The following is a 22,289-nucleotide window of genomic DNA, read 5'->3' as shown; positions in this document are numbered from 1 at the left end:
GAGCGGGTGTTACAGGCCAGGTTAGTGTAGGGCAGCCACTCCACCCCGGGCCAGGCCCTGCTTACCAGTCCCATTCAGGGTGGGCTTCAGGAGCCTCAGGCTGGAAGGCAGAGGACAGTGAGAGCCGCCCCAGGGCCATGGGGGAGGGGGAGGCTGACCTGGGGGAGGGGGTGGGGGGCTGCTGGAGGGAAACAAGGGCACATACCTACTGGGAAGTAATGGGGCAGGCGCTCTCGGTAAATGTCCTCATCCTTCTCGAGGAACACACAGACGATAAGCCGATCCACCTGTGCCAGGGACTGCTCAGCCTGGCAGGGCCTCAGCTGGCCCCTCAGTCCTAGTACTGTGTGCTCCCTTAAACCCACCTACCCTGGCAGAGTCTCAACTTCCTACTATGGGTGTACTGTCTGCAGGGGTTTGAGAATTGACAGTGCCCACCCGTAACATAAAGGATTCAGGTGGCAAGGTCGCCCCTTCCCATTGACCTTCCACAGAAGGAGTGAGCCTGTGGAGGGCAGGTACCTACTGGCCACACGGGTCCAGAACTAAGTGCCCCTGCTCCCGCCTTGCTGCCAACCATTCTCTCACCTTGTCCTTGTGCTGCTCCAGCCACTCCCGCAGCGCAGTCAGCACTACCTCAGCTGCCGCCTCATTGGGGTACCCTGAGGGTGGGGTATGGTGAGTCCAGATCTGTCCCTCCCCTGCCCACCTCAGTGAGTGGGGCCCTCACTGCCCACGCTAGGCTTTGCTTTTTCAGACTCACCAAACACGCCTGTGGAGATGCATGGGAAAGCCTGGGAAAGGGAGGGCGAGGCAACATGGGGACTTGGTCACTAGGCGCCTCCCCGGCAACCCCCACCACACACACACATCAGGCGACTTACCACCGAGCGCAGCCGGTGCTCCAGTAACAGGTCCAGGCTGCTCAAGTAGCAGCTGCGCAGCTCGGCCGCCTGGCTGGCACTGGGTTGGCCCACAGCGATGGGCCCCACTGTGTGGATGACGTCTAGGGTAGGGTGAACTTCAGTCAGCCTAGGTTTTCCCTGCCTCTTAGCAGAAGGACCCCACCCTTGCGGTACATATGCCTGACCATCCAGTCCCCTCGCTCTCCTGCCCGCTGCAGTTCCAGCCGCTTTCCACCTGCTCTCTGGGTATCAGAGGGGACAGGCCCTTACACTTAAAAGTTAAGACGCACTTAGTTGGGCCGTGTTGGTGAACACCTTTAATCCCAGCACTCTGAGGCAGAGGCAGGCAGGTCTCTTGAGTTTGAGGTCAGCCTGTTCTACAGAAATGAGTTCCAGGACAGCCAGAGATACTCAAAAAACTTTAAAAAGAAAAAGAAAGTTAAGACACACTCACACTTGGCTGGCAGCCTGTAGCCGCAGGTGATCTTGGCTTTGCCTGTCTCGCAGTTCTGCAGGGTGCGGCACTCATCCGTGAGCAGGGGTCCCGCAGCCCGGTGGATGCAACCGTCCACTGCGGGGAACCGAGAAAAATGAGCAGTTGGGTTCCTCTCATCCCTGACGGATCAGACATGACACCCCAATCCCGAGAAACTCCAAGGCTATCCATTTCTTGGCCCACCCGTCATTACAATATTCTCCAAGGCCTCTGGCTGCTCTTGTTAACTTTTCGCATCTAGGGAAACAGGTTCTAAGGAGCAGCAGCCGGCTCTGAAGCGAAAAGGCACGGGGCGACCGGCAGGGGGCGCGCCTGCCTCACCCTCTTGATTGTCCAGAAAGCGCCCTCCTGAGGTCACCTGTCATCTCAGATCTAAGGATCAGGTGGGATCCTGTAATCCCACCTTTTGACAAGGTCTGCCAAACTTTGGGCCTCATTTAATCCCATCTGAGGAACCGAGGCCACCTAGTTCCAAATTGCAGATCCAGTCCGGGGCCTGAGCCTGGCTTTTCCATTGGACCAGGCCTCGCAGGTGTCTCCAGACTCTCAAACCCTTGTGAGGCAACTAGTATCCTGTTTAACTGAGGCCAGGCTTGGGCTTGTTTACCCAAGGGAAGCTCTTGGGGCTCTCTGTGACCCAGGGGACCCAGGCCCAGATAAACAACCCTCAATGCTTCGATATCCCAGAAACAGCAGAGGCCCAGAGGCAACTCTTCTACTGACTCAGCCAGGCACCCTATAGCTTTGCCCAGGCACACTGGGGCAAGTATTGATTTGCCCCTGCCCGCTATAAATTTTCTCCTGCTTTACCATCATCTCAACTGCAAAATGGGGACAGTGGCCCCTGAGATGGCAGGGCTGATGAAACCCAGGCTTGCCCCCAAGGAGCTCTGCTGCCTGGTGCCTGGCTACACTGACATCAGGCAAAAAACCATTCTGGCTCCATTTTTACAGATTCCTAACATGAGACCCTTGCTCCTTCCTGCATCCCTCCAACTTCTTGGTACAGATCTGGGGACACCAAATGAACACCACCCTCTTCTGCTGCTTACTCTCAGGGCCCTAAGGGGCCAATTAAACCTAATTTTCAGCTTTCCTCAGAGCTGGTACTGGGTGGTTTTCCTCGGGTTGGGGGAGCCTGGGAGTGGCCAGGACAGTACCTTTCAGCCCCTTGCCCTCCTCTGCAGAGCCCGAGCTGAGAATCCCTGCCCCAGAAGCCTGTGTGCAGCCTGGAGTTCACAGGCGTCACACGATGTCTCTGTTCTGGGTGGGACGCCACAAAGGACCCAGCACAGTGCAGGGCAGCGGCAAAGGGAGCTGAGCGGCCTGGGTGATCCTGGCCACATCACTCTGGTTCTAATAGTGCCTGCCTCATAGGATGTTGGAAAAACCAATTTTGGGGGGTGGGGTAGTGCTGGAGATGGAGCCCAGGGCACACAAGCCACTGCTGAGCTACACCTCAGCACTAAGTAAGTTGACCTTTTTTCTTTTTTTTCTTTTTCCTATTGGGGGGTGTGTGTGTGGTTCAGAAACAGGGTTTCTCTTTGTAGCCCTAGATGTTCTGTTTTTGTTTTTGTTTTTTGTTTTGTTTTGTTTTGTTTTTTGTTTTTCGAGACAGGGTTTCTCTGTGGTTTTGGAGCCTGTCCTGGAACTAGATCTTGTAGACCAGGCTGGTCTTGAACTCACAGAGATCTGCCTGCCTCTGCCTCCCGAGTGCTGGGATTAAAGGCGTGCGCCACCACCGCCTGGCTCCTGGAAGTTCTGGAACTCACTCTGTCGACCAGGTTGGCCTTGAACTCAGAGACCCAGCTTCTTCTGCCTCCCGGTGCTGGGGTTAAAGGCCTGCGCCACCACCAGCTGACTCTGTTTCCTCTTTTATTTGTTGTGCTTTGTTTTTTCTTTCCCCCACGTTACAACTGCCCTCAGCTTTGCTAGGTGCTGAGGATGATCTTTAACACCCAACCTTCCTGCCTCCACTCTGAGTGCTGGGAGTAGAGGAGTAGACCGCTACGCCTGGCTCTTCTTGATATTCTTTTTAGGTTTATTTATTTTATTTTATGTGTATAAATGTTTTGCCTACATGCATGTATGTTCACTATGTTTGCCGAATCCCCCTGGAGCTGGGATTATAGATAGTTATAAGACACCATGTGGAATTGAACCTGTGTTCTTGACCCCCTGAAGTCAGGCTTTTTTTTTTTTTTATTATGTATACAATATTCTGTTCTGTGTGTATGTCTGTAGGCCAGAAGAGGGCACCAGACCTCATTACAGATGGTTGTGAGCCACCATGTGGTTGCTGGGAATCGAACTCAGGACCTTTGGAAGAGCAGACAATGCTCTTAACCAGCCCTTTTTTTTTTTTTTTTTTTGAGACAGGGTTTCTATGTAATTGCCCTGGCTGTCCTAGAACTGGCTCTATAGACCAGGCTGGCCTTGAACTCACAGAGACCCACCTTTGTGTGCCACCACACCAATAATTCTTGTTACTTAGTTAAGCTGTGTTGGGCTTGAGCAGAAACAAAGTGACCTAGCCCTTATTATAATATGACAGCATCAGGCTCACAGCACGCACGGGGGTCTGTACAGAGAGTACTGCTGGAGCCTATAGGCCCTGCCTGTCAGTCTCACCCTCCTGGCACCCCACTATCTGTTACTTCAGTGTGAAGCCTCCTGCAGGTGACCTTAATTGGCTACAGGTCATTGGAAGCACTGCTTGGGGGCACTGTGTTTTAGCGACTTTACAGCTCCTGCTGGCCTTGGGGGCTCACTTGGGAATGTGAGGGCATGGGGGGGGGGGTGGGGAAGACTGACACAGGGCTTGGGCCACGTGACTGTGACACTCAGTGAGTGCCTAGGGTAAGGGTTCCCCTAAAGTAAAGATGAGGGACAGACCCTGACCACATCTGTGTTGTTTCCCCTAAACAGACTACCTGGTCCCTCCCACCCACAGGTCAGCCTCTTGAAGGCCCACAGGCGGTTTGCTCTTCACCTGGGTGGTGACTTGTGCCTTTAATCCCAACACTTGGGAAGCAGAGGCCAGTTAGAATAATGATAGAATTCTGTCTCAACAGACAAATATCAACAACAAACACCTAGGCCGATAGCTCAGTCCCCAGGTCAGCAGACAGCCTAGGTCTTCCCTGGTCATCCTCCTCTGTCCACTTCCTGCCTACTAGGTCCAAGATGAATATTCCTCCATTGTGATGGAGCTAGTCTGCCTCCCCTCCTCCCTACTGGACCTCCTTGCAGTAAGCATCGTGGGGTGCTGAGCCAGTTCCATTGGTTGTCTTGTTGGAGTCTCACCCCCTCCCCCGCTCAGGAGGCGCTACCAACCCCTTCTTATAGAAGAAACTGAGGCACGAATAGCAAAACCTGACTCAAGCCACACACTGGGCACTGAAGGTTCAGGGGCTCTCCTGGACCACAAAGTAGCTGCCTTTGCCACCCCCGCCAACCCCCTACCCTTGGTGGGCAGGCCAGCGTTTGCCTGCTTCTTCCAAACACTTTCTGTCTCCACCCGGGCAGTGTGGCACCTATCCTCTCCCTGAATCAACACATCCCCCAGCAGAGTGTCTGCCTTGGGGACCCTCATCTCTCTGAACTGCTCAACTCACCCACCAAGGCTTTCTTAGGGACACCAGCTGTTTCCTGTCCACTCTGAGCTCTCCTGTTCTAGACCCTCCCTCTGCTGCTGCCCTCTCTAAACTGTACCTCAGCCCCTGCCCTTCTGTCTAGTCAGGTTCCCAAAGCCCATCCTCTGGGTAACTACGGACAGACCCCTTACCCTAACTTCAGCTTGGGACCTTCAGAAGATACCTCCCTCCCTGTCCCCACACAATTCTCTCCAGCAAGGACGGGGAGCAGAGCAGGGCCTAGGAGCTGTCCCATGCCAGGGGCAGGGGCTGGAGAAGTAAGGACAGACAGGTCAGGGGCTAAAGCCTGACCAAGGCAGGCTCCAGTGGGACCACTCCAGTATGGCACTGAGGACTGTTGGCTGCTATTTAGGGTGCTGTAATATTCATGAAGAGGAGATTAGATATTTAAATTTATTCAGCAATAAATGTGTCTCAGTGGGGGAGCATTCCTCATGCTAAACAAACAAGTGAGCAGGGGCTAATTAATTATTTACAGGAACAAGAGGAGCCAGTGGCCTAGGGGACACAGGGCCACTATACCCCTGCCAAAGGGTCAGATAGTCCCATTCCCTTCTGCCACTCTGGAGCTGGCCCCTTCATATTCTCTTCCAGGATTTCTCTTTCCAGAAATTGAAATCAAAGATTGCTGATAGATTTGGGCTAGTTATTCAACCTCCCTGAATCCTCGGAGCCTAGGTGTCCAAAGACTTGTAGGAACACTGACTCAGGCTGGGGGTAGCCAGCAGGTGGGCAACCAAAAGCCAGAGGAGTCAACAACTTTCCAAGGTGTCACAGCTGGAAGTGGAGCAGAAACCAAGATCCCTATGACTAGGCTCTGTTGTAAAAGAAGTGGAGGTAAAGGTTCAGAGAGACATAAGCCACTTTCTCAGAGTCACAGAGCAAGAGAGGATTCTGGGAGCTCTCACCCCTGCCCTGCCCAGCCCATCCTAGGCTCCCCATCAGAAGGGAGAAGGGAGAGCCTGGAATGGGGGCCCAGTTTGTAGTGACAGTCAATCCAGCCTGAGGGACACAAGCAAGGAGTTTTCCGAAGCCAAGTCCCCCTTTCCTGGCTTTTTCCACTGTGTTTCCAGGATACAGTCTCCTCTCTGTGCCTCAGTTTCCTCAGCTGTCAGCACAGTTCTCATTGCTTGGTGTGGGAGGAGGCGGCACCTTTCTTTGTTAACACACTGTCAGTGTTTGTAAGTAGGTGGCCCAGGTTCCGCTGTAGACCTCAAGGGCAGAGGCCCCCTTCCCAAGACAGTACCTTCTGCCTAGATCAGCCTTTTGGGGCAGCAGCTCTAGCCTAGACAGGAGCTGTGGAGGGGTGGGGCCCTCTGTCCAAGAAGGCCCAGGGGACCTATCCTCATCTGGACATCCAGTCCTGCTTGGGCTCTGGCCTGGGGACAGCTCACAGCAGACACACCTTGGTGCAGCATAGACCCTGTGTGCTGGTCATTTCCCAGGAGGAAAGCCTGGCTGAGCAGATGCAGAGCCCAGTCTGCAAGGATTCGAAGGCAGATTCCCAGGCTGCTGACCTTTGGGTTCCTATCCCCAAGAGGACTATGGAGCTCATGGGGGCCTTGAGCCCTTCTCTCCTGGCTTGCCCCCACACTTTCTCCTTCCTTCTGGATAGACCTTGGGGACCAAGATCCTGATGTTGCCCAGTCAGAACCCATAGTGCCTCTGCTGGTCCTGTCTGGTCCTTCATTCTGCAGACAGCCCCACACCAATCTGAACTCCAGAAGAGGTGTGGTGGGCCCAGGGAAGGACACAGAGTCCAGCCTCCTGAGATTGCATCCTGGAGGTACCTAGGAGGGTGGGCGCCCTGGGGAGAAGATGGATGGACGACATCACTGCGATGTGATCTGAAATTCATTACGGGGTGAGATCAGCTCCTTAAATGGGGATTTGAAAACATTAGGGCTTCATTATGTACACAACCACGGTGCCGCATTCATCATGCAAAATCACTCGCGTTATTAAAGCTCCGTGGCAGCCGTGTGCAGGGCCTGGTGGCATCTTGCCTGTTGGGGGCAGGGCGTGAGAGCAGTGGCCATGTGGCCGGGGCCAGACTTGCTGAAGGACTAATTCCCACACTCTCAGGAATCAGGAAAGGCCAGTTGCGAGGTAGGATAGGGAGCCTCAGTTTCCCCAACTGCAAAATGGCCTCGTTGGAGATGGTGTCCTCTGGTCTCAGGAGGAGCTTCCAGATAACCTATGAACACCCAGAATGCTTGGCTTCCTAGGGCACTGTCCTCCCAATAATGGTCAGGAAGGAGCAGCTGGTGACCCAGGGCCTCTGCTTGGTTAAGGAAGGACCCGCCACATTCTGCTCACCAAACCTCTGTGGCTCCTGCCAGTCCACAATATGAAAACTTAAACTCTGATAGAGCAAGTCAGGACTCTCTGGGCCCTGGAAAGCTACATACTGTTCCCCATAATAAACATGGAATAGGGCTGCCATGGGCCAGTCTTGTGTGTCACAGTGCCAGGGTAGAGACAGCAGCGCTGACACGGGAAGATGGAACAGGACAGGGGGTGGGAAGGGGTGGGAACATGCCCATTGGGTGATCCAAAATGTCCCTGGAGCATGGGACACTGTAGGGGAGCCCTGGGTAGCAGAATCTACTGGAAGGGACTAAAGAGGAGAGCCGCAGTTCATAAACCCAGGGCAGGAGTGCAGGACTGCAGTCCTGGGGGGCAGAAACTGTGGCTAAGGTATGTAGGGATCACCCTAACACAGTGATGGTACGTCTATCTGAGCGAGCCCAAGAGTGCATCCTAGCCGCTTTTGCTGTTCCTCCTGCGACTTCTCAGTGCCAAGGCTGCAGCCCTGCTCCTGCAGACAGCCCCAGGCTCAGACCCTGTGTCTACCAAGCTTGGGAGCCCTCAGGCTAGCTGCTGCTTCTGAGTCCTGCAGGTGGCCAAAGAGGGGCAGGACCTCGCATATCCTGGCTGCCAGAATACCCAAGGCAGCCCACAGGCTATGAAGGTCACATTATCCACGGAGTCAGGCCACCATTCCTCAGGGCAGCAGCTTTCCCAGAGGCCGTGGAAGCAATCACAGATAGACAGCAGTGATGGCAGCTAGCAGCTGGAAAGAATGCAGAGGAAGGCCACTCTGGGGTCGGATGCTTTGAGGCCTTGTTAATCCCTGCAGGGACAAAGGAGAGCGAGGAGGCAGGTGAGAGGAAGAGCGAGCTGAGGAAAGAGCGATAGAAAGGATGGTGAACAAGACAGAGGTTAGAAAGGGACAGAGCTCCAAAAAGGGAGAGAGGAGCTTCTGAGAAGAGGGTGCCGCCACCGAGGGCTGGGTACTGTGTGAGGGAACAGAGGACCTGGCTGCAGTCACGAGTACCAGGCCGTGGATGAGAGCGCATCAGGCCATTGACAAGTCTGCACCCAGCATGTGCTGTCTACCTGGTGCCCGCCCCTTAAGTGGTCTGATGGTGTGCATGGGGCAAACAGAGCTTTTGTTGTTGTGGCTGCTGTTGTTTGAGACAGTGTTTCTCTGTATGACAGCCCTAGCTATCCTGGAACTAGCCCTGTAGTCTGGTCTCGAACTCACAGACATCCGCCCGTCTCTGCCTCCCGAATGCCGGGATTAAAGCGTGCGCCACCACCACCGCCCGGCAGCAAACAGATCTTGAATAGTCACTAAGGACAACAGAATACCAAGCACGGCTGAAAACAGTGCTGACATAAGGCGGCCCCTCTAACCCTAGACTGGGGAGTGTGCCTACCAGCAGAGACCACGCTCCGGTAGGAAGTCAGGGCAGAGGAGCAGCAGCAGGGGATGGCTGTAAGGGATACTCCACCATCCTGGCCTCTCCGGCATGCGGTGCTGGGATCTGACTGGACCACACAGTGCAGGTGACTTGAGAGCTGAAGCATGGACAGATGGGTAGAAGAAGCCCCTGGTCCCTGCAGCTTCTTGTGGAAGGCCCAGCAGGGTGTGGAGGGCGAGGGGCCAGGGCTTTCTCCTCTCCTCCCTCCTACTCTGTCTTGCCCTCCTGCCTGGGACCTGCCTGACCCCAACCATTGGCTCCTAGAGCTGGCCCTTAGGGGCGCTGGCTGAGGGCAGAGATGGCGGCTATACCGGCAGAGGAGGCGGCCCTGAATTAATCTGTCACTAAGACTTGGCCATGGCAGGCACAGTCATGATTTAGATGAATAATTGAAACGCTCTGATACATTTATTATCCCTTTAGTGCAAAAGTGGCAGAGAAAGACGAGGGGTAATTGAAAAAGAACACACAAATCTCCCCGAGAAAGCCGGCTCCTCATTGCCAAGCAAACATCTCAGAGCTAATAAACAGTTGGGGCACTTGGGCCTTGTTGATCCCCATCCTGATTTAGGACCCGCCTCCCTCCTTACCATACAATAGGAGAGTGTTTGAGACATTCTTTATTGAGCCAATAACTGGCTTTCCACAGGGCGGTAGGGCAGAGGCCCTGGTCACCAGCTTCTCCGGGAGACTAGCACTGCCCTAGGCCTAGGGTCATCTTCCCTGGTCTCTCTCCATCCTGCTAGCCTGCTAAAGGCCTCTTCGACCTTCAAGGCCCAAGTCCAGCATTCCTGGCTTGAGAAGCCTACTTCTAAATTGAGTCACTTGATGTCAGAGGAAAGTCCCGAGTCCCAGCAGACAATGGGTACCCACAGCTCTACTGTCTGTCCCTCGGCCCTGGGGCAGACACATACACACGTGGAGAGCCGAGTGTCTGCAGAAGCCACAGTGAGTGTCCTGGGCCCTGACCCTCACAAGGAACACATTCTGGTGGCAGAGGGAGTAGAACACAGTAAGGTACAGATATGTTCCCAGGGCCCAGAGCTAGGGACAAAAGTCGTGCGGCAGGATGCTTGGCAGGGTGTCTCCTGGCCCGTGGCTGATCCTGGGTCATCATGAGCAAAGGACAGATGGGGGCAGGTAGAGACCTGAGTCCTTTCAGGAGGAGGAACTTCAGGCCCCCACGGGAGGTTCTAGAGTCTTCCTAGGGTCAGGGCTCATGATGGTGTAACGGATGTGTTGTACTTGAAGGAGAGGGGGCATGTCCGGTACCTGGCTCAGTCCATTTCAACTTCAGATGCCAGGCCCCACCAGTCCCACTTCCTCCCTCCACAGCCCTGCACCTCCACCTGTTCCAAGCTTATTAGCAGAGTGACAGCCCCGGCTGCAGAGGCTCCATAAATCTCGGATGCATTGTGATGAAAGACTGTGCTCCAGACCTGTTTCCTTCAGGGTCACTGCCCACCCATCTTCTCATCAGTGGGCCTCCCTGCACCCCTGAGGCTGAAAAGGGAGCCAGAGCACCCCACGGTCTAGGACCGGCACTAGGATGGCACAAGCCATCCCTGTGCCCAGCCTGCTTCTGCAGGCTACCCTCGGGGAGAGCCCCTCCTTCACGGAGAAGGCTGCCCAGACAGACCCACATCCCGTGACTCTAGAGTCAGGGCCAGGGTAGAAGGCTGCTAGCTGAGCCGTAGGAAATGGCACTCAGCTAAAGGCTTGTGAGAGGGAAGAGAGCAAAGCACTCCCTGTGGAAGGAGCGGTCAGTACAGAGGTCCCCAAGGCAAGCGTGTACTGGTCCTGTCCAAAGCCCTGAGGTAGGAGTGTGGCTCCTGCATGGCGGGGAAGGCCTAGAGTGTAGAAGGGCGCCTGAGAGGTGGCTGGGGCCATAGCTGAGATTCTGGAGGACGTGAGGGTTGTGAGCAGGACAAGCGTGACGAGCTGACAGGCCCACATGTTTTCCTCATCTTTTACCTTCCCCAGGGGGACTGCCAGAACTCCAGCTTCCCCGAGGCTTCCCACACGCCTGTGGCTTCTCCGGCCTCCTGACTGGAATCTGAAGCCTCTGATCAGCTGAGGTTCCTCAATGCCCTCTGTCCTTTATCTTTAGATCTTGACCTGCCTGTTTCCTCCACCCATCTCTCCTGACCAGTGTAGGTCCTATATTCCTTCCCAAAATCCCTCTGATGCCCAAGCTAAGCAGGTGTTTCCGGCTGACCTTGATGAGCCCAGGACCCCCTCCCCCCTACTACCCTGTCATGGCTGGCACTCTCCTATACCCGGAGCTTAGATGGGCAGACATTGAGCCTGACTCCCAAGCAAGATCTGTCGGCCATAGGTGCTGAGTACTGGATGGTGAGCAAATGGGTGCGGGATGGGTGCTGGGGGTGGGACATTGTGGATGGGGCATGGTGTCACCAACCATGGAGGACACTGGTCCTCTCAAAGGGCAGGCTTGGGAAGAGGTCCCCAGAATCCTACGCATCCTGGGAAGCAGTGACCTCCACGGGGACAGCTGGAGGAGAGTCGGGAGGGAGGAAAAGCATCTCCAGCCACAAACAGCCCCCTGCATCCTGGCTGGTCACCGACAGCTCTTAGCGCTGTGCTTATTTATTCCCGACCTTCGCTGCCCCTTTTATTTTTCCCCCTTTTAAAACCTGGCCTGGGCCCCGCCACCGCTGCCGTAAACACGGCCCCCGGGATTTATCCGACGGCGCATTAACCCCTGGCCCCTGGCTCACCAATCATCCTGCCGCTGCGCAGACAGCGGCTGCCCAGCAGCTGGGGGCTGAGGTGCTGGTGGGTGGTGGGAGACCGGTCGAGGTGGATGTGGGCCCACCGGAATGCCCCTCTAGAGGCACCTGCTGCACTGGCCTGCGTGCCTGATGGGTCGGTCACTCTGTTCTCCGCGAGAGTGGCTTCAGCGTCATGATGGATGTTACAACGGCACACGGGGTGTCTTCTGCATCCCCTGTCACTCACTCACCCATTCCCCACCTGGTGTTTCAAAGCTTGCCCTATGCAGGCCTGAGATACCTGAGATGCTGCCTGGCAGGGATACCTGGGAGTTTTCAGTGCAGAAATGGGTAATTTGCAGAGATAGTAATTCCACTCTTGAGAGTGGAGAAACTGAGGACAATTAGCAAGGAGCTTCCAAAGGCCAAGCTGGTGTCAGGCAGAATGAGACTTTGTCTATCATCCCACAGCCCCCCCCCATTACAAGCCAGGAGGCTTGAGTTCAGATGGTGCCCTCCCCAACAAAATAGCCAGGCCTCCAGCTTTATCAGTGGGCACAGCAGAGTCCTGAAGAATGAAAAAGGAGACACGTTCCCCACCCCCACCCTTGTCCCAGACTCAGAAGGTCTGTGTACTTACCCCCTCCACCTCCGAGCAGGGAGTTGTTGGCTGCAAGACAGAGAGAGACAAAAACAGGTAAGTATGGGAGGGCTTGAGGAAGGGGCTGTTTGGGGCAGAGGGACAATCAGGTAGACTGGGTCCTGAGACTCTGGACATAGGGATTCCCAGCCCTTTGGGCGAGAGCCATGATGGGGGCTTGGGGAGTTCCCAAAAGACCTGGGCTTGTAGGGGGACCAGGAAGTGGGGGCACAGGAAGGCCACCAAGGCCTCCTGATGACCCAGAAGTAGCAGTACACAGGGTTAAGGCATGGATCTTCAGGTCAGAGGACAGCTAGCACGAGTCAGTTTTCTCTTTCTAGCATGGATCCCAGGATCCAGTTCAAGTTGTCAGGCTTAACAGCAAATGCCTTTACTCACTAAGCCATCTTGATGCCTCACCCCTTAAAGACAGTTCCCTGTATTTCAGACAGGCTTCAACTTTCACTATGTAGCAAAGGATGATTTGCGGTTCAGTTTCTCCTGCTTCCACCTGCCATGCCGGGGTGCCCTGCGTCCCGCTGTGGCCAGGGTGCCCTGCGTCCTGCCGTGCCTGGGTGCCCTGTGTTCTGCCTGTTCTCTTTTGCCCCACACTGTTTCCCAAGGCCCAGCAGTGCCCAGCCCTCAGCACAGGTTTGCGGAGGCCAGGCTGTTGTGGAATATTATTTTATCATGGCAAAGGCATGCCACATTTGTTTCACTTGCCTGCCTGAGGACCCTGATTGGTCTAATAAAAAGCTGAATGACCAGTAGCTGAACGGCAGGAGAAAGGATAGATGGGACGGGCAGATGAAATAGGAGAACTCTAGGCTCTAAAAGGAGGAGGAGGAACAAGAGAAGACAGAGGAAGACAGAGGAGAGAACAAGGACACACCCAGGGCAGGATACCAACCAAATGACAGCCAGACACGGAGAAGCAGTGAACGTAAGATCTACAGAGAAAAAAAAAAGGTAAAAAGTCCGGAGGCAAAGGTAAATAAAGAGAAATAGGTTAATTTAAGTTAAAAGAGCTAGCCAGAAACATGCCTAAGACAGGCCAAGAGTTCAAAACTAGCCTCTGTGTCATGACTTGGGAGCTGGTTGGTGTCCCAAAAGAAAAAGCCTGGTACACAGGACAGCATGGTCCTTACCCTCATGACCCACAAGCTGCCTAGTAACACACATGGAATCCATGAAGAAACAGCAGATGGGACATGGTAGTGCCACACCTTTAACCCCAGTCCTTGGGAGGCAAAGGCAGATGGGTCTCTGTGAGTCTGAGGCCAGCCTGGTCTACACAGGGAGTTCTAGGATAGAGAGGACTATGTAGAGAGACTGACCCTGTCTTAAGAAACAAGAGGAAAAAAAAAAAAAAAGAAACAAGAGGGCAGGGTTACGTGCTGCTGGGGAGTTAGCAGGAGGCCAGCGGCTAGGGAGCACCTGAGAGAGGAGAGCCACAGCCATGCCGTGGCCATGTCAGAGGCCTGAGACCAGCCAGCACCCGGAGGGTGGTGACACCTGATTCCAGGCCTCAATTTCCCATGTAAAATAGGAAGAAAACCCCAGCTCACAGGGCTGGGGTGAAGGTCACGAGAAAGGAGTCAGCTCTGGTCTTGCTATAGGAGGGTTCCCTGCTAACTGCCTGTCCTGGAGGGGACCCCCTCAGGCAGAGAGCGTGGGCCTGACTGCCATCATGGCTGCCACTTTCCATATAAGCCATACCCATCTTGCTCCGCCCAGCTGGCTGCCACTCCTGTCTTACCATGTGGCTGGCGTATAGGTAAGGGAGATTGGCAGCCCGCTGCCAGAATGCCAGGGCTGTGCCAGTCAGTACCCTTTTGGCCACAAGGCCTGCATCCATAAAGTCCTAGTGCCAACTAGACAAAGAACTAGGGGAGGCCTCTGGTTGCTGCCCAGGGGGCCTGGGGAGCAGGTGCCTGACTCGCAGGCTGGGCCTTCAGCTCCTTGCAGGGCTGAATCTTACCCCACCTTCCAGGGCTTTCTGCTTTAGTGTTAGGGGCCAGACCGTGGCCCAGGGCTTTGTGCAGATATGGACACTGTTAAGTGGTGTTGGGGTGGCTCGCAGTGGCTGCTCTCCCAGACCTGACAGCTCGTCGCTTGGGGAATAATTAATTCCACAGCCTGAAAACCCGGGGCTGCAAGTTGCCACGTTACTTTCGAGATTAATACAAGCAGCTAATTAAGATGGAGAAGCGAGGCGCTGCCGAGCGCTCCTAGAACCAAGCAGGGACCATGGGGACGGCGAAGGAACCAGCTGAGCATGGAGGCGAGGTAGCTGGAGACCGGAGAGCTAAGGGCAAGGGCTGAGGTCAGCCACCAAAGGGACCCAGGAGGAAGGGGCAGGCTGCAGAGGTCCCATTCTGGTTCCCAGAAGCCCTCCTGGGCACGGTTCGATGGAAGGAGCAGATCCTTAGTAAGAGACAGGCTGCCGATTTCTCAAAGGACCCCACTTAGCATCACAGCAGAGCCACCGGGGAGAGGCTCCGGCTCCCATTTTACAGAGAAGGAAACTGAGTTCAGAGAGCAGAGAGACTGGGGCTGGGGCAGGGTGGGAGCCGGGGTTAGAGCCCATTTCTAGGGCTCGTGCGTGCAAGAAGCCCTGAGTCAGATCTCCTGCCCTGGATATACCCTGTGGTAGCTGCTGCCTGTTCTCACTCTGAGAGGTGGAGGCAGGAGGATCAGAAGGTCAAGGTCATCTACTACAGAAGGCAACCCTGGCTACAGGAGACCTTGGCTCAAAAATCAATAAAAGCTAAATCTGGGTCTCTCTGAACTCTAAGGCAGGCCACCAAGAGGGGTGGTTATGTGACCTCTACCCCCGAACCCCGGTCATGCCTACTTTCTCAAAGACAGAGGAGCATTCTGGAGGCTCCATTTCCTCAGCCTCAATCGCTCCATGCCCAGCAGGCTTGGCTGCAAACGTGAGGGGTGGTGCCCCTGGTAGTCCTGTGTGGGAACCAGCGGAGCACGAGGCACCTCAGGTGGGCCCAGGCCCGACTCCAGCCCCCTGAGCCCCTGGGGCAGCGCTGGCGGTTGTCGGAGGCTGCCCTCCACGGCCCTTCCCACCTCCCCCCATCACCTCTCTCTTAATTAACACCGGCTGCAAACAAGCTGGCTCCTGCTCAAAGAGGGCACAGTGCCAAATGGGTTGGCAGGGAGCCTTGCTGGGGCAGGAGAGGAGGGGCGGGGACCTGGACTGGAGGCAGTAGACCCCAGGCAGAGAGAATGTCAACCCTACCTGCCTGGCTCTCCAAACCCCCATTCTGTGTGGTCTTGTCCCTGGGGAGAGGCAAATGGGAAGAATGACTGATGTCCACCCAGCCAGTGTCCGAGAGAGGAGTGGGCCTGGGACAGGCCCAATGTTGAAAGGGTAGGTGAAGAGAAACCCTGTCTCGAAAAAAACCAAAAAAAAAAAAAAAAGGGTAGGTGAAGCCTGGGTACCTTCTTAGCCTGGGCAGAGGATCTGTGATCAGCCGACCTACCGTAAAAGTTTATTTTATTTTATTTTAGGTTTGTTTCTGTTTATCTATTTGTATCACATAGCCCAGGCTGGCCACAAATTTACTATATAGTTAAAGATGACTTTTGAATCCTCTTGTCTGGAGTTCGGGGATTACGCTTAGAATATTCCATGCTAGAGGAGGAACCCAGGGCTTTGTGCATGTCAGGGAGCATTTTGCCAACTTGAATGACACCCTTAGACCTTTGTTTCTGAGATAAATGGGATCTCATAATGCTGTCCAGTCTGCCAGAACTCTTGATCTCAGGCAATCCTGCTTCAGACACCTGACAGTTGGGAATACAGGCACATACCACAATATCCAACTTTTATTTTATTTATTTGTTTGGTTATTTATTTTGTGTAGACCTGACTGTCCTGGAACTCACTCTGTAGCCCAGGCTGGCCTCAAACTCAGAGTTCTGCCTGCCTCTGCCTCCCAAGCATGCCCAGCCTAAGCAGCCTAAGCATTGAGGGTCTTGGAAGTGCAGGAGGGGCCGAGGCTGGTCCCAGCTCTGGTGGCATGTAAGCCCTGGCTCAGAGGGCACAGTCTCAGGCCAGCGTATGCACACTAGGTTGTGAGGACAAGCCTGGTCCTCTGCATGCCCTGGAGTGCTCTCATCAGCAACACAGCAGGTGAGATGCACCCTCACTGCGGACAGGTGCGACTTCACCACACGCCACCGGACTTAACCAGCTGGCGTTCAGCCCTGTGACCGTGAAGTGCCCCCTCAGGTCCTCCCACCACCGAAAGCTGAGATTTGGGGGTGCGTCACTCCAGGCCTCCCAGGTGTTCTCTGCAGGTTCAGTCTCTGTCCTGCTTGCCACTCCTGCCCTCCCCCCCACCCCCGCTCACGTGCTCTGACACCTCCCTTCTACCTTCTCAGGCCCTGGCCCCTACTCTGTGCCATCCCTAGGGTGGCAGAATAGGGACTCCCCAGTTTGTGCCCGGCTCTTGGCCTAGTTAAGTACTGGCAGGTGGCCACTGTCCAATGAGAGGGAGAGGGCCAGCCCCCAGGGTTTGGCAAGTGCCACTAAAGATAAGAGGACAAAGGCAACACCCTACTCTGCTTCGCTTTCTATAAGGAATTTTTTTGTTTAGAGGTGCTCACGTAGCCCAGGCTAGCCTTGAACTCTTGTGTAGAATGACCTTGAATTCTTGACCCTCCTGCCTCAGAATCCTGGGCACTTGGATTATAGGCAAAGAGCCACCATGTCTAGCTTTAGGAAAATTTTTTTTTTTTTTTTTTTTTTTTTTGGTTTTTTCGAGACAGGGTTTCTTTGTGGCTTTGGAGCCTGTCCTGGAACTAGCTCTTGTAGACCAGGCTGGTCTCGAACTCACAGAGATCCGCCTACCTCTGCCTCCCTAGTGCTGGGATTAAAGGTGTGCGCCACCACCACCCGGCAGGAAATGTTTTTAAAATGTTATAATATTAATATATTTCTGTGGAAAAGTCACATTTTAAAATTAAAAAATATTTTGATGTTTTTATGTGTGGTGTATTTTGCTTGGGTTTTAACAAACAAAGCTTGCCTGAAGATCAGAGAAGCCGGGCAGCCAACCACTAGCGTTCTTACTGCTATGAAATCCTCAGACTGGATGGGGTGTCCTGTCTCTACAAGTCTTCAGACTGAATGCCTTGACTCCTGTCTCCTCCTATCTTATATTCCCCTCTTCGCCCAGCCATATCACTCCTGTCTCCACCTCCCTAGTGTTGGGATTAAAGGTATGAGCCATCGGCAGCAGGCTCTGCTTCCCTTCGAGACTGGCTCAATTCAGTGTAGCCCAGGGTGGCCTTGACCTCCCAGAGATGCGCTGCCTTTGCCTCCAGAGTGCTGGGATTAAAGGTGTGCACCACCACTGCCCAGCCTCTGTCGCTAACTAGTGGCTGGGTCCACACTCCGATCCACAAGCAAGCTTTATTTGTTACAGCACAAACAAATATCACCACATTTATGGGAGGGAGGGGACCAAGGCACAGAGCAGCTGTGAGCTGGGCTGGACCAGGTACGCACAGTGCTCACCTCTCTGGGGAGACACTGCCACCATTTCCCAGAGGGGAGGCCCCTGAGTCACAGTCTCTTCACAGTGTAAATAGAACCAGTTCTCTTTCACCGCAGCTTCCCAATTAAACCCTTCCCAAGGCTGGGAGTATGACTCAGACAGAAGCCAGCGTGCCGTACAGGAGGGTCACAGGTTCCATCCCCAGCACCACCAAAGAGAATAAAAAAAAGCTACCCCCAAACTCTCACTGCCATGGAACCTATTAGAAAGGAGCCCCCCTCCTTTGCTCTCAGGATGATGGGCTCTAAGCGAGGCCTGGAGGCCAAGAACCCCATAAACATATGACTTCCTGTCTTTCCCCACTGTCAGCAGCTCCCTCTGCCACGCTCCAGGTTATGACGGCCAAGAGACCCACTCAGGTGCATTCCGGTGCCCACCCACCCGCTCCTTCAGGTGGGAGGAGCCTACTCTTCAGGTAGGAGGAGCCTACTCTTCAGGTAGGCAGCCTTCTGAACACTGTCACTGGCTGTTGCCACATCAACAGCTCCCAGCGCGGAGCCCTGGTGCAGAGTAGGTGTCTAGGGACTTTTGTTTTTCAGCCTTGGGAACTGACTCTTGGGTGTCTTGCCTGCTAGCCAAGTGCTCTCCCACTGAACCGCATCCCAGCTCATTGTGTTGTTTTGTTTTTAGACAAGGTCTCACTGTGTCCTGTCTTCCACGAGTTTTTTTTTTTTTTTTCTCGAGACAGGGTTTCTCCATAGCTTTTGGTTCCTGTCCTGGAACTAGCTCTTGTAGACCAGGCTGGCCTCGAACTCAAAGAGATCCGCTTGCCTCTGCCTCCCAAGTGCTGGGATTAAAGGCGTGCGCCACCACCACCAGGCCCAGGATGGTTTTGAACACACTCTGTATCCCAGGTGGCCTGGTACCTTTGATCCCCCTGCCTCAGCTTCCTGAGTGCTGGGATTGCAGGTGTTCCTAACCTTAGTGATGATTATTGAAAGAACCGAACGATTAGAATCTACCTGCCCAAGTCACTCAGCTCACTATGTGGGTTGCATGTGGGCAAGACCTGGGTCTGCCCAACTCCCCAGGTGGGGTTCCCCACCTGCCAGCCCAGCAGGAAGCTTGTGGGTAGGGAATGGTGTTGCAGTAAGTGCTGGTCTGAGGCCAGTGGCCAAGGGACCTTCTGGCTTTCCCTGACAGGGACTATGTCCTTCATGCCTGGGAGGAGGGGGGTGGCCCTCTGAGGGAGATGGGAGAGGGGGATGCAGAGAGGAGAGTCAGTTCCCAGTGACCCGAGGAAAGCGCTGAGCAGGTGCCTGGACCAGGAAGAGCTGGCCAGGCAGGCACAGCGGTGACTTTGAAGCTGGCACAGCCCCTGCACATGCCCCAGGAGGCTACTCCTGCACATGTCTGCCTCAGAGCCCGTACACCTTGTCCTGGCATCCTGGCTTCACCTGCCTGGAGCAGCTGGGGATCTGGGCACTGCTCCCCTTCAACCCTTAAGCCCTCACTGGTTCTATTTTCTCCTTCCTCTCGAGTGAGCCAGACCTTAGCTTTGGCAAAGACACTTTCTACCGCTACGGTGTGTCAAACACTGGGATGAGGGAGGACTCAGCAGGCACAAAGCTCACTGTCTTCGGGATGACAGTCAAAGCTACAGAGGCATAAACTTGAAGCAGAATTAGTTAGCACCAGAGGTCTTGAAGGCAATCAGAGGGGAAGGCAGAGGAGGGCTGGCAGGTTGTCTCTGACTGAGGAAGCTGACCTGGAGAAGCACACAGCAGGCAGAGCTTGCACACAGGATGGTTGTGCAAAGGCCCAGAGGCAGAATCCTAGCTTGGAGGTATAGCATAGAGTCAGTCCTGTGGCAGAGAGAAGGGGAGAGAAAGGGAGGGGACAGAAGGGGGGGGCTTTGGAGCTGGCCAGCCTGAAGGTACGCCTCTGGGGGCTGCACTGTTAGATAACAAGGCGATGCTGAGGTCAGTCTGCCCACAGGGGCTTGTCCCCTTCCTGAAGTGTCCCCCAGGCTTGTCAGGTGGAAGGCTGCCACCTACTAGGAGGGCTCTGTGGAGGCTTTGTCCCACTGCTGCTCAGACTGACAGCTGAGCCCACGGAGCTTAGGGGCAGGCTCTGTTCCAGGGAAGTCGCTGTTACCTCCCCCGCTCCCACAGGCCGGTGGTGGGGATCCATGTTCCGAGAGGCGAGTCCTTAAAACATGTTTTAGATTAGAAACACCCACAGAAGGAATGAGATGTAAAATGAGCTGAATTCTGAAGATAAAACAAGGGGCTTCAAAGGCATCAAGCTGGGCGTGTTGAACAAGCTCTGTCCCCTCAGGCCAAGGTCACTGTCCTCCAAGGTGTGGCTGCTGAGGTGGAAATCAAGGGTCAACACAGGCCTGGAGGTGTACAAGCGGGGGGGGGGGGGGTCTTGTGGGAGCACAGGGCTGCCACTTCTTCATCAAATCCATGCCACCAAACCCATCCCCAGCCAGCTGCCACGTGAGCTTTCGACAGCCACCCTAACATGGACAGATACACCCTTCTGCCCCATTTACAGGTGAGGAAATAGAAGTGACCTGCCCCAGGACAGAGCTCTGAGTAGACAGAGCCAGCGCCCTTGTCCTTTGCCAGAGCTGGTCTTAAAGCCCCCAGCTTGTGCCCTGTGATCTGGGGCTGGTGGCTTCTACTCCTGGGACCTTCATTTCTTTAATCTGGTGATGAGAGCCATTTAGTCAGGTCGTCATGGGCCTAGATGCTAAAGATACAACTGTCTGAATGAAATGCCTTTGAAATGCCTTCTGGTTCAGTGCAGATGCCTGTAATCTCAGCACTTTAGGAGACAGGCAGAAGATTCAGAAGTTCAAGACCAGCTTTGGCTATACCGTGAAGCTAACCTGGGATACATGTAACCTTGACTTTAAAAGTTACTGTTAGCCAGGAGACCCGCCGAGGCCTTGGGTGACCCGCTGCCGCCCCTCGTGGGACCAGTCCCCCACCACCTCTTTATAAATGATAACACAAACCTCTGGTCCCATCTAACCCCCTTCAGCTCTCAAAGGCCCCCCTCCAAACACCATCACCATGCGAATTTGGGACTTAGGGTTCGAACTCACAACCCTTTAGAGGACACACAGATATCATAGCACGGTTTCAGACATGCACAGGAGTTGGGGTACTCGGTGCCAAGGGTCCTGTGCGAAGGCGAACAGCAGAAACTTCCACCTATGAAGGCTGGCTCACCAACTCCCAGTTAGGGAGGGCTATGTGGCCACGTTGGATATACAGCTCTATCTTAGAGATGGGGAAACTAAGGCTCAGATATGTGCCTGATCCGAGGTCACTAAGGTAGCATGGTACCAAGTCTCAGAGGTTTGGCTTGGTTGTTCTGAGGGCTGAGCCCCTCACAACCTTACTTGAGGCCCGCCTCACACTGCCCAAATTTGAGCCAGGTCTTCTTGAATGAGGCTCTCGTCCTCACACCTTCATGACACCCCACTGCTTTTGTCCTGTTTGGAGTCTCCATTCCTGTACCCCAGGATCCGTCCCATGCCAGTCCCTACAAAAGCTGCCTAGTCAGATGTTTAAAGATGGAAGTAGGTTAGCTGGCTGCTGTTCCTGCCTGCCTGGGCCTCCACCCTTTCCTGCCTGGGCTCCCTGGGCTTGGCCACTGCGGGGCTTCAGGAGCTCCTGGGGACCCCATGCTTGGCACCCACTCTACAGGCTGGATCTAGGGGCACATTTCACATTCTGGCTTTTTATTAGGGACAATACAAGCATCAGGAGAGGTAAGTCACCCTCAGCCTCAGACCCAGCAGTGAAGGGACCGGTCAGGCATTAACACAACCAAAGAATAGTTACAAGTCTTGGCCAAGCAAGTCCTGTGCATATAGCTTCAGCCAGGTGTTTCCAGAGGAGTCTTCCCTTCCCCGGCCCAGCATGGCGTCCTGTTATTTCTGCCACTTTAACACATGTGCTTATAAGGACTTCAGAGGTTAAGGGACTTGCCCAGGGTCATGAGACTGGGAAGCCAGTGACTGGGGTTGAATCCAGATGCTTGTCTTCCCCGGTGGGCTCCAGAAGGGCTGCAGACCCCCAGCTGCAGCAGGCTTCCCCTCCCCCAGGAGCCTCGGCACCACTCTGGTCCTGCCATTAGCATATCCGAGAGCATCCCTGAAACCCAATTACCAGGAGATGGCTTGGGCCCCAGCCAGCCGGGTGTCGGCTCCAGCTCAGGAATCCAGATCTGCAGGAATGAGGGGCTGGGACCTAGGGCAGCCAGCTGGGGAGTTGCAGGGAACCAGAGCAAGCGGATGGGGGCGGTGCAAAGGCTGTGGCAGGCTATGGATCCCCATAAGGTGGTGTGGGGATCCCCAAGGCAGTATTGAGGCCTCTATTTAGCAACATCTGGGCTGGCCCTACCACAGCCAAAGTCAGGTGACCTCCGGTGGCTCTCTGTCCTCTCTGAGCTTCAACGTTCTTTTGAAAAGACAAAACCTGGGCTTTTTTTTTTTTTCTTTTGGTTGGTTTTGGTTCTTTTTTTTTTTTTTTTTTTTTTTTTTT

General features: G+C 54.5%; 1 protein-coding gene across 3 annotated transcripts in view; it reads right to left on the bottom strand.

The window, feature by feature from the left end:
* The window catches only part of Macrod1 (mono-ADP ribosylhydrolase 1), a 142,313-nt gene that overhangs the window by 1,207 nt on the left and 118,817 nt on the right, over window positions 1–22,289 (bottom strand). The window contains exons 4-10 of one of the 3 annotated variants that reach the window (XM_050136879.1): window positions 12,203–12,232; window positions 1,360–1,476; window positions 885–1,006; window positions 764–794; window positions 589–662; window positions 206–287; window positions 66–100 (exon numbers count right to left, since the gene is read on the bottom strand). In XM_050136879.1, the coding sequence (XP_049992836.1) occupies window positions 96–100; window positions 206–287; window positions 589–662; window positions 764–794; window positions 885–1,006; window positions 1,360–1,476; window positions 12,203–12,232 (461 nt within the window). In that variant the 3' untranslated portion in view covers window positions 66–95. Of the gene's footprint in view, window positions 1–65; window positions 101–205; window positions 288–588; window positions 663–763; window positions 795–884; window positions 1,007–1,359; window positions 1,477–8,050; window positions 8,895–11,568; window positions 11,746–12,202; window positions 12,233–22,289 lie in introns of those variants that run through there. The other 2 variants (XM_050136878.1, XM_050136880.1) reach the window with 2 other exon arrangements.

This window comes from Alexandromys fortis, unplaced genomic scaffold, assembly GCF_014885135.2.
Source record: "Alexandromys fortis isolate MF-2015 unplaced genomic scaffold, M_Fortis_MF-2015_v1.1 scaffold_3, whole genome shotgun sequence".
NCBI lineage: Eukaryota > Metazoa > Chordata > Mammalia > Rodentia > Cricetidae > Alexandromys > Alexandromys fortis.
Note: the sequence above shows the minus strand (reverse complement) of the source record. Positions and strands in the feature narration are given on the sequence as shown.